The 16,106-nt window shown below is 46.9% G+C and overlaps 1 protein-coding gene across 1 annotated transcript in view; it reads right to left on the reverse strand.

Moving 5' to 3' along the window:
• Positions 1 to 536: 536 nt before the first annotated feature.
• LOC147237176 (uncharacterized) overlaps positions 537 to 16,106 on the reverse strand; it is a 44,275-nt gene continuing 28,705 nt past the window's right edge. The window contains exons 4-5 of the mRNA XM_086144975.1: positions 6,300 to 6,505; positions 537 to 2,075 (exon numbers count right to left, since the gene is read on the reverse strand). Of these exons, the coding sequence (XP_086001101.1) occupies positions 1,898 to 2,075; positions 6,300 to 6,505 (384 nt within the window). The 3' untranslated portion in view covers positions 537 to 1,897. The remainder of the gene's footprint in view (positions 2,076 to 6,299; positions 6,506 to 16,106) is intronic.

A 16,106-nucleotide genomic window follows, 5' to 3' on the forward strand; every position in this document is an offset into this window, starting at 1 on the left:
TCGCGGATGTTCTCCCAACCTGTTGGTTGCACCGCTTCGGATGGCGTTTTTTTTTTTTTTTTTTTTGAAATATGGATGAGCGAGGCCCCGGGGTTGGGGGTCGGTAGGTTTCGGGGATGGGGGGGGGGGGGGCTCCCATCTCGCCCACCTGCCTCTTGGTGCACAGGCTGCCGCGCCATGTGGAACCCCAGATGTAGCCGGCGGAATAATCCGGCGCCGTTCGCTCAGGAACGTGTCCATCTGGCCTCACGCGAGCACGTTAAGCCCCCGGAACCCGGGGAGCGCGGGGGGACCCTGGGAACCCTCTGTTGCTGTGGCATTTACATCCTCCCGGCTCTTCTGCTTTTTTTTTTTTTTTTCTTCTCATTGTGTTTTTTTTCCGCCCAGGCCGAGGCGGCTCTTGGCGACGGAAGCGAGGAGAACCGGAGGGTTTGGGCAGGATAAGAGTAGCGGGTTAGCACCGCGGCGGGTTAGCGTAGCTAGAAGACACACCCCGGTGTTTGCCCTTTCAGAATAAAAAGATTTAATCCCGAGACTTTGCTGTGAAACATCGGGGCTTTTTTTTTTTTTTTTTTTTTTTTTTTAATGAAAATCAACATCTTCAACACATGATGTGAAATGTGGTAACTGTTATTACACTTCAATGTCTGAAAGGCAGGATTTTTTTTTTTTGTCCCAGCCTCCACAACATAATCAATTTGTAGAACACACAGCAAGTATTTACAACAAAATCCCTTTAAAATTGCATTAACATTCTTCATTACAGCCACATTTTCTATGAAAACACCCGGTAGACATTCAGGAAATGATGCATAGTTTGAAAAGCACGCTGAATTTTTGAAAAACCTGGAGACAGTTTGCATAAATCGGTGCACTGTTTACGCCACAAGAGCCCTTAATTATTACAAAGAAAATTCCTCTCGGGGATGATTTTCCAAAGATTTCGAGCCTTAATGACTTTATAAAATATTACCATAATGACTTAAATAAAGGAGCGTTTTTTTTTGTTTTTTTTTGTGGTTTCTATCGACTCGGATCTTTTATTTTGAAAAGTGCACTGAACCTCAAACCTGAATTGTTTGCATAGATCAGCATGTTTCTGACACAACAAAAGCCCTTAATTATTACAAAGAAAATCCCACAAGGTGAATTTTCCAGCCGTCAGAGCCGTAATGACTTTATAAAATATTACCGTAACACCAAAAATGCAACGGAACTTTTTTTTTTTTTTTTTACAGGCTCTTTTATTTTGAAAAGCGAGCCAATCCCTGGGATTGTTCGCACAGATCGGAGCGTCGCTAACGCCCTCAAACCCCTTAAAAATTCCACGAAGTGAGGATTTTCCTGTCAGATCTGTAATAACCGCATAAAATATCACCATAATGGCCATAATTTCGGAGCTGTTTGTTTATTTTTTTATTCTTTTAAGCAGCTCCTCGGTTGGTCAAACGTCCGCCATGTAAAGTTCCAGTTTTGTGCAGGCGTCGCTAAGAATGGCGGGCACGATGATGATGATGATCCGACGCGGGGGGGGGGTTGTAAGAGTGCGGCGTTGTAAAGGCTAACCTCCCGGCGTGAAGCCGTGCAGCCGTACCCCCCCCACCCCCCCGCCACCCCGCCGCCATCGCCCTCGCCACCCTCCCGCTGTTCAATTAGCAGGAGAGGCCGCCATAATGGATCTGACGAGATGCACGGGGACGGCCGACACCAATTGGACACCTCTCCCTCCCGGGCGCCGTCCTCCCTGAACGGCGGCGACCTCGTCCAAACCCTCACCTCCTTCTCCGCATCTTCATCCAGGCAAACAAGAGCGCGTCCGTCTCTCAAAAGGGTTCCCGGGAAGCCGCGCTGAAGAACTCGCTCCTCCGTCTTCCTCTGGCTGGAAAACATCTCCGCTTCAGAGGACGATGAGACACCCGTCCTTCGCCACCTCCGTCCTCCTCCCCCCCTCCGACGAGGACGGGGACGCCCGGTCCCGGGGGTCGAAGCGCCCCGCCTCCGAACCTCTGGGCTGGATCACGAAGGAGCTCCGTTCGGCCTGCTGGTACTGGCTGCTCAGGAAGCTGAACACACACCTGGGAAAACACGGGGAGAGGTTAGGACAGGCTTGGGAAAATAAATGATAAATATTGAATTGAAGTATATTTCATTTGTGTTAATTCAATTTTTTTAACTTTCAGTTCTAAGTTCGAAGATTATTGTGATCTTGAAATATTAAGGAAAATTATATTTATTATTTTTCGCCGCTCAAAATAACGCCAAAAGCCAGCCGGTAAAGTCCCGATTTGCAGATGCTGTGCGCAGAACTTCAGGAGAAGAAGTCCCATAAACCAGATAAAATAGATATTTATAAAGATATTTTGCAAATATTTATTTTTTTTATTGTTTACTGACACAGTGATTTTTTTTTCCCGATTTATTTTTAAAATTCAGGTCAAGGCTCCGCTCAACGCTCTGAAAGCCCAAAGCTCAAAAATGAGTTCATTACATAAATAAAATTTAATTTTCTCTGTAATACTTTGTGAATTTCAGAAGCAACACACTACACACTTGTTTATACAAAGTGTAAAGGTAATAAAAAGCAATATATACAGTGGTACCTTTTTTTTTTTTTATTTTAGACGTCAAAAAGTAAAGACGTCAAAAAGTAATTACAGCTCCCAGTGTTTTCTTTTCCTTGGAAACCAGGTCTAAATGGCTCTTTGGGTGTTACGGGTTGCCGACCCCTGGATAAAACATCCCAGAGGAAACACGACGCTCGGTTATGACGTCTGGAGACGAGAGAACGTCAGATTTCTTCTCTCTGTGTTTCATCCGGGAAATCTGAAGGTTCCACAATAAGAAGTCGTGCTTATCATCTGAATCGTCCTCATCGTCCTCGTCTTCTCCGTCATCCTCAACTTATCATCATCTTAACCGCCGTCGTCATCGTCCTCAACATCTTCTTCGTCTCGATCTTCCGCGATCGTTCTCGCCGCCGCGACGTCATCGTCATCCTCCTCGGTTGCCTCGTCATCTTTATCGTCATCCTTGTTGTTCTTGCCGCAGAAGTTGACCTTTGACCTCTGCTCATGATCTTGCGTAAACCTAAGAGGGACAGAGCCTCCAAAAACTCATGGAGGTATGATTGACAGCTGACCTGTCCAGACTAAGCCCCGCCCCTCAGCTGTGATTGGCTCCCCAGATCAGGTACGGATGGAGAGAGGGATCACGGGTATTTCGCCGTCGGCCGGGCAACGAGGAGTCACATGACCCCTCGCATCACGGCGGAACGCCGCCGTTCAGAGTAATGAAGCGGTCAGGGAACGGAAAATCACTCAGGGGACGGGCGCCGCCGTCGGAATCCATCACGCGTCCTTATCGCCGCCGATCGGAGCAATCGCGTCCCCCCCTCCCTTAATGAAACGTTGACGGAAGCGGGGAAAACGCCGGGTTTCTCCGAGAATTGGAAAACACATTTTCTGGCGGTCCGCAGTAACTGGACTGTCAGCTGATAAGAGGACCTCGCCGTATCGCCTCGCCGCGCATTCATCTCGCCGGGCCACGCCGTTTTCGCCGTTTACTCTTTGGGGGAAACGTAGTTTGGCCCTTTGGGTCCGACACCCCGGGATGCATGGACTCAAAACTCCATTTTTTTTTTTTTCCTGTGTGTATCTGCGGCGGCGGCGGCGGCGGCTCGTCCCCGGCCCGCTCTGCAAACCGCTCCCGACAGTAGCGTGAGGTGAGCGAGCATCGGAGGCCACATTGGATCATGTCAGCGCTCGCCGTTAGACGCCATCTCCGCGGTGTCCCCTGTCACCAATCACATCCGTTTAAACCACCAAAGGAGCTTGACCCCCCCCCCCCCCCCCGACACACACACACACACACACACGCTGCCTTATCTGTCAATGCTGCTTAAATAATGTAATTAATGACTTAATTAACATTTCCATAATCTATTTTAATAAATCTAACACGGCATAATGAGAGTTTCTAACCTCCGGGCGCTGGCATATAAAGATTCAGAGCGCGGTGCCGCGTGGCCGGGGCGCCACCGCCGCCGCCGCCGCCGCCCCCGCGCCGGGGAGAGGCCGCATATTGTGTGACAGCCGTCCGACAACGGTTCAAGCCTGACAAATGTCATGTGACGCTGCAAATGTGTCTGCTGACGGGAGGAGGAGGGTTTATTTTCATCCCGTCAATCACTCCCACCCTGTGCCTGCCTAGCTTAAATATCAACTAACAGGAACACCGGCAAAAAAAATACAAAATAAAATATGAAACAAGAACACATATTTAAAAATCAAAAAATAAGTGATGAATGAAAAAAAACTTTTTTTTTTTATCATTTGGAAAAAATTGATAGATCATAAGAAAGCGGAGAATAAATATTTAAGAAAAAAGAGGAATAAATATTTTGAAATTATTAAAAAAAATACATTTTGATAAATAATTTGTCTTTGTGGTTTTGAATAAAGTTAAAATTCGCCTAAATAGCCCACCAATCAATAACTAGACAATGAAAGTCCTGCAGTTTTGAGCCCCCCCGCTGGTTCTCCATCTCTTTAAATGTAGGAAAACTTGTTTGAAGCTGACATTCTGGATTTCGGCTAATTTCGTTGCTCCCTGTGTAATAAAAAATTGTAAAAATAAATAAAATTTTATAAATACAACAGAATCCTTAAATCGATTTCAATTTAAGTAAATACAATTCAAAATGAATAAATATGAAATAAATGAATCATTGAAAGACTGTAAAGCAAGGTTTTGCTTGTAATGGAGAAAAATGCAAGAAAATCATTTTTAAAAAGGGACAACCTTCTTCTTTTCAGCTGCAAAAAATCATTGTATTTCTTCCCACCGTTTGAAAAGGGACCTTCTCACCGCCGTGATCGTCGTCGTCGCAGCCTCGGGAATTAATTAATTTGACGAAGGCTGTTGTTTTCCACAGGCAGGATTTGACTCTACATTTCGACATTTATAAAAGCAATGTGCCAAAAAAAAAAAAAAAAAAAAAAAAAAAAATCGGGATCCCCCGGCGCCGCTCAAAGATTTAAAATGAAAAAATCCCAATCGCCGAAATGCAAACGAAGCTTTGGATTAACCGTCGCTATGGTGACAAACGTCCGGGCGCCATTTCCGGCTGGAAGTCCCAGTGATCACATGAAAACCACCCACCCGCCCTCAGCGCGAGTCCGACGGGCCGAAAGGTCGTTTGCAGCCTGTTTATCTGGGTCTGGCAGCCTGGTGGTGGAGGAGGAGGAGGAGGAGGCGGGGGGGTGGATGGAGGGGTCGGACCCCCCTCCGCCCCCAGGGGTCGGGACGGTGACCAAGATGCAGCCTGACAGGGGGCAGCAGGAGGCTGGCATATCCCGGGCGCGGGCGGAGGCATCCGGCGATTTCGGGACGGCGTGCCCGAAAGACGCCATTTTTCACCGCCGGGGAGGGAAGGGAGCCGAACGCTACTTCAGAATCTGCAGGGCTTGCGTGGGATCTGGACCCGAACACCCCCCCCCCCCCCCTTCACACACACACACACAACTTGCAGTAAACAAATCAATTCCCCATTACAAAATTAAGGCTCATTACTGGCGTGGACGAGCGCTCGAGCGGCATCATGACGCGCCGCCACATTACCGAGCGCCGCCATATTTATCAATTAGCGCCACTCAACACTTTCCCTTGCAACGGCGGCTAATGGGAAGGGGGGGTGGGGGGGATGGGGGGGGCACTACGAGGCTTGTTGAGTTAATTACAAAGAGCCTCTCTTGTTTAGCCCAGACAAATAGTGGGGATCGCGCACATGTAGAACGCGGAGTTGTAATTTAGCCGCGGGCTTCCGCCGCCATATTTCACAATTAATTCCGGGCATTCATTGGCTCGCAGTCGGCGAACATTAGAAATACCCCCCCCACCCCCAGCTCTGAAACATTACCGGCGACGCGCATTAGAATTACAGCGGACTATCATTTTGAAATGTCGGTGGTGTTTCGTAATCCGATAACAGGCATCCTCGGCGTGCACGAGTGTGTGTGTGTGTGTGCGCTCGTGCACGGCAGATATTGTTGATGCCAGGAATCCGATGCATTATTTACAAGTTGGATGTTAATAAAAACAGACTGTTCATTTACTAATGGTTTACGTTTCTGCCGGCATCGTTCCAATTAGCAATATCAAAATGGGACAGAAGACTAAGTGAAAAGCTGGGGGGGGGGATTTGGAGGGGCGCGTTTACATTAACATGTTTCTGGAGTGGATTCGGCTTTTTTTTTTCGCGTGAAAAAAACGAGTGGCTACTCGGGTGATGAGGGACTCACTTGACCAGCAGGATCTCCGTCAGGAGGCCGAAGGCGGCGGCGGCCACCTTGAACATGGTGGGCGGCGGCGGGCTGGTGAGGCCGGTCATCAGGTAGTGGACCAGGTAGGAGACAAGGCCCAGCATGACGCAGGAGGCGAGCAGCACCAGCCACGTCTGCCACTGGGACATCACCCATCGCCATGGCGACCGCCAACGCAGCTGGTACTAGACGACGACAAAGCAAAACAAAAACAACAGACATGTGACCGGTGTGATAAGCGCATTTCCGGGCTCGCGAAAACCCCTGGTTTTGACCTTTTAAAAAGCAGCCGGTGCCGTGGCAACGAGGGGCGAAGCGGGAACCGTTGATGATTGGACGTCGCAGATGTCAATCAAAGTTGTAACGCCGTGTTCCTGGACTTCAATATGATGAAGTACACCTTAAAAGTATCACATTCATCATATTTAGATCCAACCCGCAGGTAATCGGAAATGTAATTCAAAAATTTGAATTAAAATTTTTGAATGTCATTAAAATAAAAACTTGCGGTAACTTAACGTCGCCCTCTATTGATTTGGAGGAGGTACGGAGATGTCAGACGGGGTTTAGTGTTAGTCCAGGGGCGTCAAACTCAAATACACAAAAACACAAAATTCAAAAGTTGGACAAAGTCGCAGGCCAATATTGATATTCAATATCAATCCATATATATAACATATATCTGTTATATCCAGATATAACAATGGACCTTTTCATATGGACCCAAACAAATTCTGCTTAAAAACTGAATATGAAACAAGCAAAGCTTAATAGTATACAATATATAGCTTAATATTGCAGACACGCAAAATCCTGTTTTCTGCACGTTTATGGGTTCTGGGGTGATTTTCGCGCCAAAACACCAGCAGAGCATTCTGGGATTTATAGTATTAGCGGTACATGCGCTGTAGGCTATAATACCAGCTCCAATAGTCGATTTTTAATGGCTTTGCAGGGCAAATTCAGTTTGAGTCCTATAGATTAGTCCCCTTCGGATAGGTCCGAGCTGTAGTTGTAATTTCAGTCGTAAAAAACAAAATACTCATGGTGAAAGCCTCACTGTTGCCATGGAGACGGACAGAACACTGACAAATCGAGCGAATCTCACTTTCTGTCTGACTGAAGGCGGTGTCCCGGTACTTCCAGGTTATTTAAACCGAGGGGAAACTAAACGAATTTTCTAATTAATTCTAGTGGCAAATTTTCCCACAGCGACAAGATTTTCTCTTCTAACTCAACAATATTTTTAGGGTTTAATTTCATCAATTCTTTTTTAATATTAATTTGTTGCAAATTTTTTAGAGGAACAGTTCATCACATATAAAGATTTTTTTTTTTAATATACATGTTTACCTCCTTTACACTAAAAGAAAGGAAAAATTTGGACTTACTTTTACAGGACTGTCTCAGAAAATGAGAATATTGTGATAAAGTTCTCTAACTTCTGTAAAGCAATTAAAAAAAAATTAAAATTACTTTTTCATTCTATTCTAATATTTTGAGATAGGATTTCTGAGTTTTCTTAAGGTGTAAGCCATAATCAGCAATATTAAAATAATAAAAGACTTGCAATATTTCAGTTGATTTGTAATGAATCCAGAATGTAAGACATTTTTGTTTTTGTAATTGCATCACACAAGATAAAGAACTTTATCCCAATATTCAAATTTTCCGACGCAGTCCTGAAGGTCATTAATTTACAATGGCGTAAATTTGAACCCCCAAACCAAAAAGAGTTTGACACCCCTGGCTTAAGCGAGAACTTACAACTCCCCGGCGAGGAATGTCTCATGATCTGAGATCAGTTAAACCCGACTTAAACCGGACCTCCCGATCCCGCCCCGCCAGATCACGCCCAGATCTCATCGTCCTCCGAGAACCCCGGATGGGTGGCTCGGGAGGACGGGTGTCGGTACCACCTATCAAAACGCGTCCAAGGTCCCCCTAGATGGCGCCGTGACGAACAAGGAACCTAATAACTCCATCAATTAAAAGCCAGTCAGGCCGGGGGGGGGGATTGAGCGGGTTATCTTGTTGTTCTCTGCTGATTGTTCTCCGGGTTCTAAATGGTATTGAATCGTCCGCCCGATCGATTATCCGCCGCGACGGCGAATAAAGGGGGTGGGGGGCACATCTGTCTGTCTGAGACCTAGGATTATTATTGGGGGGGGGGGGGGTTCTGGACACGTGGCAGGAACCGAGCGGGTTCCGAGGACTAATGAGACTCAGAGGTCCATTTGTTCTCGGGAGGAGACGTTGATTAAAGATGCACACGTAAGAACATGGATCACGGAACCACCTGCCCCCGCCGGCCCGGACCCCCCCGCCGCCCCGCCCCCTTCCCCTCCCTCCAGGAAGTACACCGAGCCTCATCTTAAAGTCAAATAACAGGCAGCTCCACCAGCGGGGAGGTGTTTAAATATATATATATATATACACATACATATAAAAATAAATAAAATAAAGTCAGGATGATGTACATTAACGCCGTGTGTTAATTACATCCTGGTGTTTTATGACTCTGACCTTTAAACACTAAACTAATCAATCAGTTCTGAGGGAGGCGGTCGATCGGGAATATTTAGATTCTGAAAGTAGGGCACCATTTATCCAAACACAATCATTATTAATCGCCGGACGCACAACCCAAATACACCTTCTGCACCCCCAACCCTCCTTCGCTCCCCCCTCTGCAGGAGCGCTCCCAGCGTCCAGCCGCGGCTAATCCATCCCGCCGCCTCTGCTAACGGTTACCATGCAGAGGCTTAGACCTGCCACTCAAGGGAGGGGGGGCATTTAATTGGGAGTTCTAGCCACTGATTGCATGAAACAAAACAAAATGTATATACTGACACATATATACTCACATATACTGCATTGTTAGCATAGCATGTAGCTTCCTGTGAAAAATCTCTCCAACAAATAAAAACAAACTGGTTGGGACATTGTAGCGTTGCAGCATGTGTATGACTATGTTGACAGCATTAGCATGCATGATTAGCTTTGCAGAGGTATTTCCAGAGGCTGTCTCTGTAGTTTTTACTTGGCCGCTAACGCAACATGTAACTCGCGGTGACAATAGCAGGGGTTCATCATTAAACAAAGCAATTGGTGCTAGCATAGCATGTAGCTTCCTGTGAAAATAGTAGGAGCCCATGCAGCAAGCGTACGACTACGTTGACAGCATTAGCATGCGTCATTAGGTTTGTGTCAGTTTTGTTTCTCTTCCTGTAGTTTTTGTTAAGCTGCTAGCGCGGCATGTAGCTTCCACTGAAAACAGGAAGCAGGGGTCCATTGTCACACAGAAGTTGTTCAGAGCTGGAACTCTAGGCGCCCACATGGTCTGGTGACCTTCACATCTACTAACTTGGTTGTTGCCTCTAAATTTTGGAAGCTAAATCTCGTTAGCAAGTGTTACCGCAGCCGCAAAATTCAATAACAAATAAAGAAAAAGTAAAGCATTTTGGTAATTGCTGCTATGTCATGTACAACCATGTTGTTGTTGTTTGCATGCGTCATTCGCTTTGAATTAGCAGTTTTAGCCTCCTCTGGTAGTTTTTTCTGGACTGCTAGCACAGCATATCGTTACAGGTGAAAACAGCATTATCACACAGAAATTGATTGGTTCTGGATCTTCAGGTGCCCTCTTGGTCAGGTGACCCGCACCTTCACCTCCATCAGTTTGGCCTCTGTTATGCCAAAGCTAGGAGAAAACAGTCTCCTAAATCTTGCTAGCAAATGCAAGCAAAGTTGTACTCAATAAAAAAAAAAATAAAAAAAAAAAAAAAAAAACATTTGGGTCCAAGAAGTGATGGAGTTAGCATACAACAAAGTTTCATTTGTAATTAGCTTTGATCAAATTAGCTTCCACAGGAAGAAAAAGCTAAAGATTAGCCAGTTGCTAAGTGTGGAATTTAGCCTATTTACAAAGATAAATGCGCGAGAGAAGCCTGAGAAGAACACCCCCCCCCCTTTCCCTGACGCTTAGCATTTAGCGGCTACACATTTCAAGGGTTTCGACTTGGCAATTCTGGATTAGCAGGCGTCGCGAAGCGGCTTCCCCAATTGCTTTTCAGGAAGCGGCGCTCACCTTTCACCGCCAGGTATCGAGGTATCGACAAACTTCAGCCGGATCTGCTGATTCCAGGCGCGACACAAATTAACCGCGGAGCGGCCTCCTGCGCCGCCTGTTTGCTAACAACGTGGATGGAGCTCCACTTAGCAAAACCGTGGGCTGGAAAGTCTATTAACTTATTGAGATTAAAAGCCCGATGCCCCCCCCCCACACACACACACACACACACACACACTGCACCCTTCCCCCGGCCAGCGACGCAGCGAGGAGAGAGGAAAGGTGATTGATGAGAGCCATCAGGCAGCTTGGAATCTCTTCTCTCATTAGACACCGTATGCATCCGAGCTGTTCCTGCACACGGGGGGGCGGGTGGGGGGTTGCTGGGCCGAGTAGGGGGCGCTTATTGTAGGAGATAAGTGCACACGTTAAAACATCTACCTTGTGTGTCAACCGCTGGGAAAACAATTTGCGGCCACTCTTTGTCCGGTAAAAGAGAACTTTCTGAAAGAGAGAACCCGGGAGAGCGTCCGGTGGACGGTCACCGCGCTCTGATTGTGCTCATATCACCGAGCCAGATCGCTTATCACGCACTGATTACTAATTGATAGTCGTATTTTCATAATATGCTACAGATTGCATCATAACTGGTGATAATTCATTCATTCATTCATCAGTCTTATCTTAGCGTTCTGAAGCCATTCACAGCAGGGACTGGATGCAAAGGGCAGTGTTTAACACGGACAGGCCACCTGTCAATCATCCAGAGACATTATATCCGCTAATTAGCGCGATTTCGTCTTAAATCACTCTTTTTGGACTGTAGATGGAGAACCTTGAGAGAAACCCTGGCAGCGAACCCTACTGATTCAGAGGACGACAGAGCTGATTCAAAGATTGAATGGTGTTTTTGGCACATTTAGCGGTTAGCTAGCTGCTACTGCTACCTTAGCCTTAGCGACACAGCGCTAACTCTGAAAAGGCCCAATCCAGGATCTGAACCACGTCTAGAACTGACAGAGGGCCAGCATCATCAGGATAGTGACCTAACTGATCTTTAAATACATATATATATTTGTTTTTGTTTTTTTTTCAATTTATTTTTTAATTTTTTAAAATGTATTTTTCATTTTTTTTACTTGAGTCTGATTGTCTTCAATCACTGGTGTAGCTGAGCTGCGGAAGGTAAGAAATGCTAGTCTTTGCTCGCATGCGCGCACACACACACACACACACACACACGCACACACACACACACACACACACACACACACATAAACTCACACACTCTCACACACACACACATACACACACACACACACACACTTGTGACGACCTCCGGGTCAAAGTGCACTACGTTTCTCCTTCACAGGACTCTTGGACGTACCCCAGCTCGGTCACATGATCAGGTGCGAACGCAGCATACAAAGATACACGTGCGCTCGTGCACGCTCGTGCGCACATCTATTCTTCGTTACTGGGTGTTTTGGTCAAGAGTTTGCTAGAACACTAGAACCCCTGCATGTGTGTTGGGGCTGGAGTCGGGGGGGCAGTTTGTCTGCAGGGGGCGGGAGGCGGGGGGGTGATTTCCTGAGGAGCCAATCAGAAAGAATATTGTTTGAAGCTCCGTCGCCCCCCCCCCCCCCCGCCCCCCCACCCTCGGTGAGCTCCGTCCGCTGTCAGGATCACTGCCACCTGTCCAATCGCCCGCCAGCTAATCAGGTTATTTTGTATTCTGGCGAGGAACCGACGGGGGGGGGGGGGGGAGAGTTTGCATGTGGCGGTGTGTGTGCGTGGGGGGGGGGGGGGGGGTTAAAATGTAAACGGGTAATTCAGTGTGAGACGCAGCAACATGTCTAATCAGTCATTAACAAAATTAAACCGAATCCTTCCTCTTTAATTTCACCGGCGAGGCCCTTTAATTGGAGACTCTATTTCATTTAGTTAATGAAAGTCCCGCGGAAAATTTCTTCTTTGAGGGACAGCGGCGCGTCATGTGATCAATGGAGCTGCAAATGGACCCCCCAAACCCCCACCCCCAAACCCCCACCCACCTCCTTCCCCGACTGATCATGAGAGTTTTAACGGTGGAGTGGGGGGAAATTGAAATTAAAGCGTCTCGCAGCTGACAGTCCGACATCGTCGTCCAATGAGACGCCACGTCTCATTGGACGGGATGAGATGGATCTGGGAGGAGGAAGGGGGGCTATTAGAGCGGAAAAGACCCCGCAGGAGTGATGAAGTGTCTGAAGACTACAACTTCCCGTGTTTGCGCTCACGCCACGGCCTCCTGACCGCAGCACCGCCGCCTCCGCTGCAGCCCACAGGTACAATCAACCAGAAAATGAACCGCGGGGTGGGTAGTTCGGCTCTGGATACTTAAAAAGCGGAGCCCGAGGCGGGTCTCGCCCGATCGCCATGGTTACGACGCAGCCGTCATCGGGATTTAGAGTTTTTCAGAGTCCGGCGCACATTACTGATGTTGATGTGACACATAATTTGGCGGGCTGCGGACAGGAAGTAGATCCACCTGAAGGTCATATGTGATTCAATTAGGCTAAGCTAAGCTAAACTAGGATGACAGGATGATGTTTTGTTCGGATTCGTTTGGAAAAGGGCAGGAGCAGCAGGTTCGTAGGTTACCCGCTCGCTAACAGCGTCGCTGGTTCCTGCTAGCTAACAGCGCTAACGTTGTTTATTATCCCTGTAAGCGGCTGATGACTGAACTTTTACAGAGAAGCTCATGGAAACAAGAAAATTTGCATTTTTGCGTGAATCCATGATGGTACCTGGACGGTGACGCGTGCATTCATTCATTCATTCATTCATTTGTTTGTTCCTTCTCTACACCGTTTATCCTGGTCAAAGGGGGCGGGGCCAACAACTATTTTTGGACTATGAGAAGAAGACGGAGAACCTGGCGAGAACCCAGGCAGGAGAACATGGAGGTTCCACACGGAGAAAACCCAGACAGGCAGTTAACCAGGCGTGGAACACGACCTGCCGTTTCATTCGGCGTTGACCTTGAGGTGAGCCATCGTTGCCGCGGTAACGCGACTAATGGGGTCTGTATAAACAACAGACAACACAGCTGTGATTCCAACACAAAGGTTGAGTTCTAAATCAAGCCGGAGAACATGAGGTCGCTATTGTTCGCGGGTCTAACAGAAGCACCTCCAACATCCGAGCCGCTCGGTTCTCGCGGAGACACGGCGAGGAGGTGGCGGGGGGGAGATAGATGATAAGGGAAGATTAGTTAAGAACTCCGACGGGGAGTTTGCGGAACCAGAACCAGATCTGGAGCGACGGCGTGGCTCACGATCTCTGGTGATTTATTCAGCTTCAGGCACGACGCTGCCGCCGCCGCTGCCAGAACTTGTCAGGTCAGAATCCTAATTAAAACTGTTAATCACGGCTTCCTGTTTGTTCGGCACTCCCGAGAAAATGAAAAATGCGATGGAATTACTCATGGCTTCCTCGCCGACGAGGAGCCTCTTCCTGTTTCATCTACTTGTGCGCCATGGATGTGGAGGCCGGGCGTCAGGCCCCGTCCACGCGAGCACAGACGACGGCGTGGATGGTTCTGCCAGTAGGGGGCGCCGGGGTGGGGCCGAAAACAACCTCCCCTTCCCCTTTACCCCAAGAACCCGTAATAGAAAGACATCATATTGGGATGGGTCATCTTAATCTTATCTTATCCTATTGTACCCTAAGATACTTTATCCCAACTTAGAGTATCTTAACGTGCCTTAACAAACGTATACATATTTATCTTACCGAACGTTATCATATTGTCATTTACCTTAGTGTACCTTGGTATACCTTATCGTACTTTGGCACACCTTATTGTACACTATTGTACGTATAGCGTAGCCAAATACACCATGGCATACGTTATCTTATTATACCTACTGTTATCTTGTAGTTTAGCATAGCTTAGGGTACCTTAGCATACCTTACCTCATCATACTTAACTATACCTTATGGTACACCTCCATACGTATCTTAACATACTTTAGTGCCCTTTATCTTATCTTGCTTCATGTTATCTTAGTGTATCTTCATGTACCTTAAGATACCTTAGTGCCCTTTATCTTAAATTACCAAATGTTACCTTATCGTATTTTAGCTTACTTTAGCTTACCTTGCCGTACTTTCTCTTACTCTTTGTTATCTTAGCATACCTTGTGGTCCACTATCACACTTGAACCTCCCTTAACATACCATAGCGTTCCGTATCTTATCATACCTAATGTTATTTTATCATGCTTTATCATACATAAGAATATCTGAACATAACTTGCTATACTTCATCATTGGTTGCGTTATCTTAGCTTAGCTTGTTATCTTAGTGTAGGTGGATTACAGAAATGTTTTTGTCAGGAAAAATTCCCTCCATCTTTTGCTAACTGTCTCTACGGACAATATTAATGATAATAATAATAACAATGATAATAATAATAACTCAAATAATAAGACATTATTGACATGCTCACAGGAGATAAAAGCAAAGTTAAGTTACTGAATGAAGGTGATCGGTTGGATGTCTGTGATTGACAGGTCAAGCCCCGCCCATCTCCCCTCTGGTGTCGCCTCCTCCCTCCCATCCCAGAATGAACAAGTGAACGTCGCGGTCGCTAGTTCATCCCTCAGAGTAACACATCTGGGACTATCGCAGTATAAATACACACTCTACTTCCTGTTTCATTCCTCTTGGACTGCTAACGAGGCTCGTTAGAGGCGGAAACCATCCCGCGGTGTAGCATGTCGCTAGCAAACAGCCGCATGCTAACAAATCAGCGATTAGCGGGAATGATCGCCGCGCCGCCTCCCCGGCTTATTTATCGCACGTTCCTGCGATAATCTGACGTTCCCCCGCACGTCGCCACTTAATGAGCCCAGGCACTGCTAGTAAATTAGCAGCTAGTAAATGGATACGGGGCTGATTTTCCCCGCGGGAGGCCGGCGCCGCTCATCGCCCACCACCGAGAGGCACCGCCATTTGTTTCTAACCCCCCCCCCCATACAGGGGCCTCTGTGACACTTCTTTTTTTTTTTTTTTTTTCTGAATCTCAACATCGAATAAACCGATTACATTACTCTGGTTGTCATTTTCCTGCCTGGCCAGTTTAACGGTTGCAGATAATTCCTTCCAGGGGGGAGAAAATGGGCTTTGGGTATCTTCATCATCTCTCCGGAATGGTTCGGTCCATATAAATTGATCTAAAAATCAATCAAATTGAGTATTCTGTGTTACAAATCGTGAATATTTCCAGGCTATTGAACTCAATGGGACAGAGAATGGTATGTTCCAGGACGGGGGGGGGGGGGGGTTAAAGAAGTTTACCCAGGATGTGGAGACAGCGATTGACATTTTTAAACATTTTAAACTTGAATTATTGATCGGTGTGTGTGACCATTCAGAAAGCCGGAGCTGGAGTCCGGTGGCGTTTCTAGATCACGTGACCCGGAGGACCGTCGCATTCCCATGGATGAAAACTACGAATTCCCAAAATCGGTCTGAAGAAAGAGTTACCGCGAGGCATGGGAAATAAATGCGGTGTAAATTACAGACACTTTAGCTCGTAGCACACAAGTCGATTTGCTAGCACGGATGAAAGACGACAACAAAATATTATTTCCTCTTTCTCCCCAATGTATTATTCTCTTCTTCCCCTGAGGTGGTCCAGGGCAGTGTGTGTGTGTGTGTGTGT

This window comes from Fistularia commersonii, chromosome 1 (genome assembly GCF_037954325.1).
Source record: "Fistularia commersonii isolate RoL2024-O1a breed Wild chromosome 1, RoL_Fcom_v1.0, whole genome shotgun sequence".
NCBI lineage: Eukaryota > Metazoa > Chordata > Actinopteri > Syngnathiformes > Fistulariidae > Fistularia > Fistularia commersonii.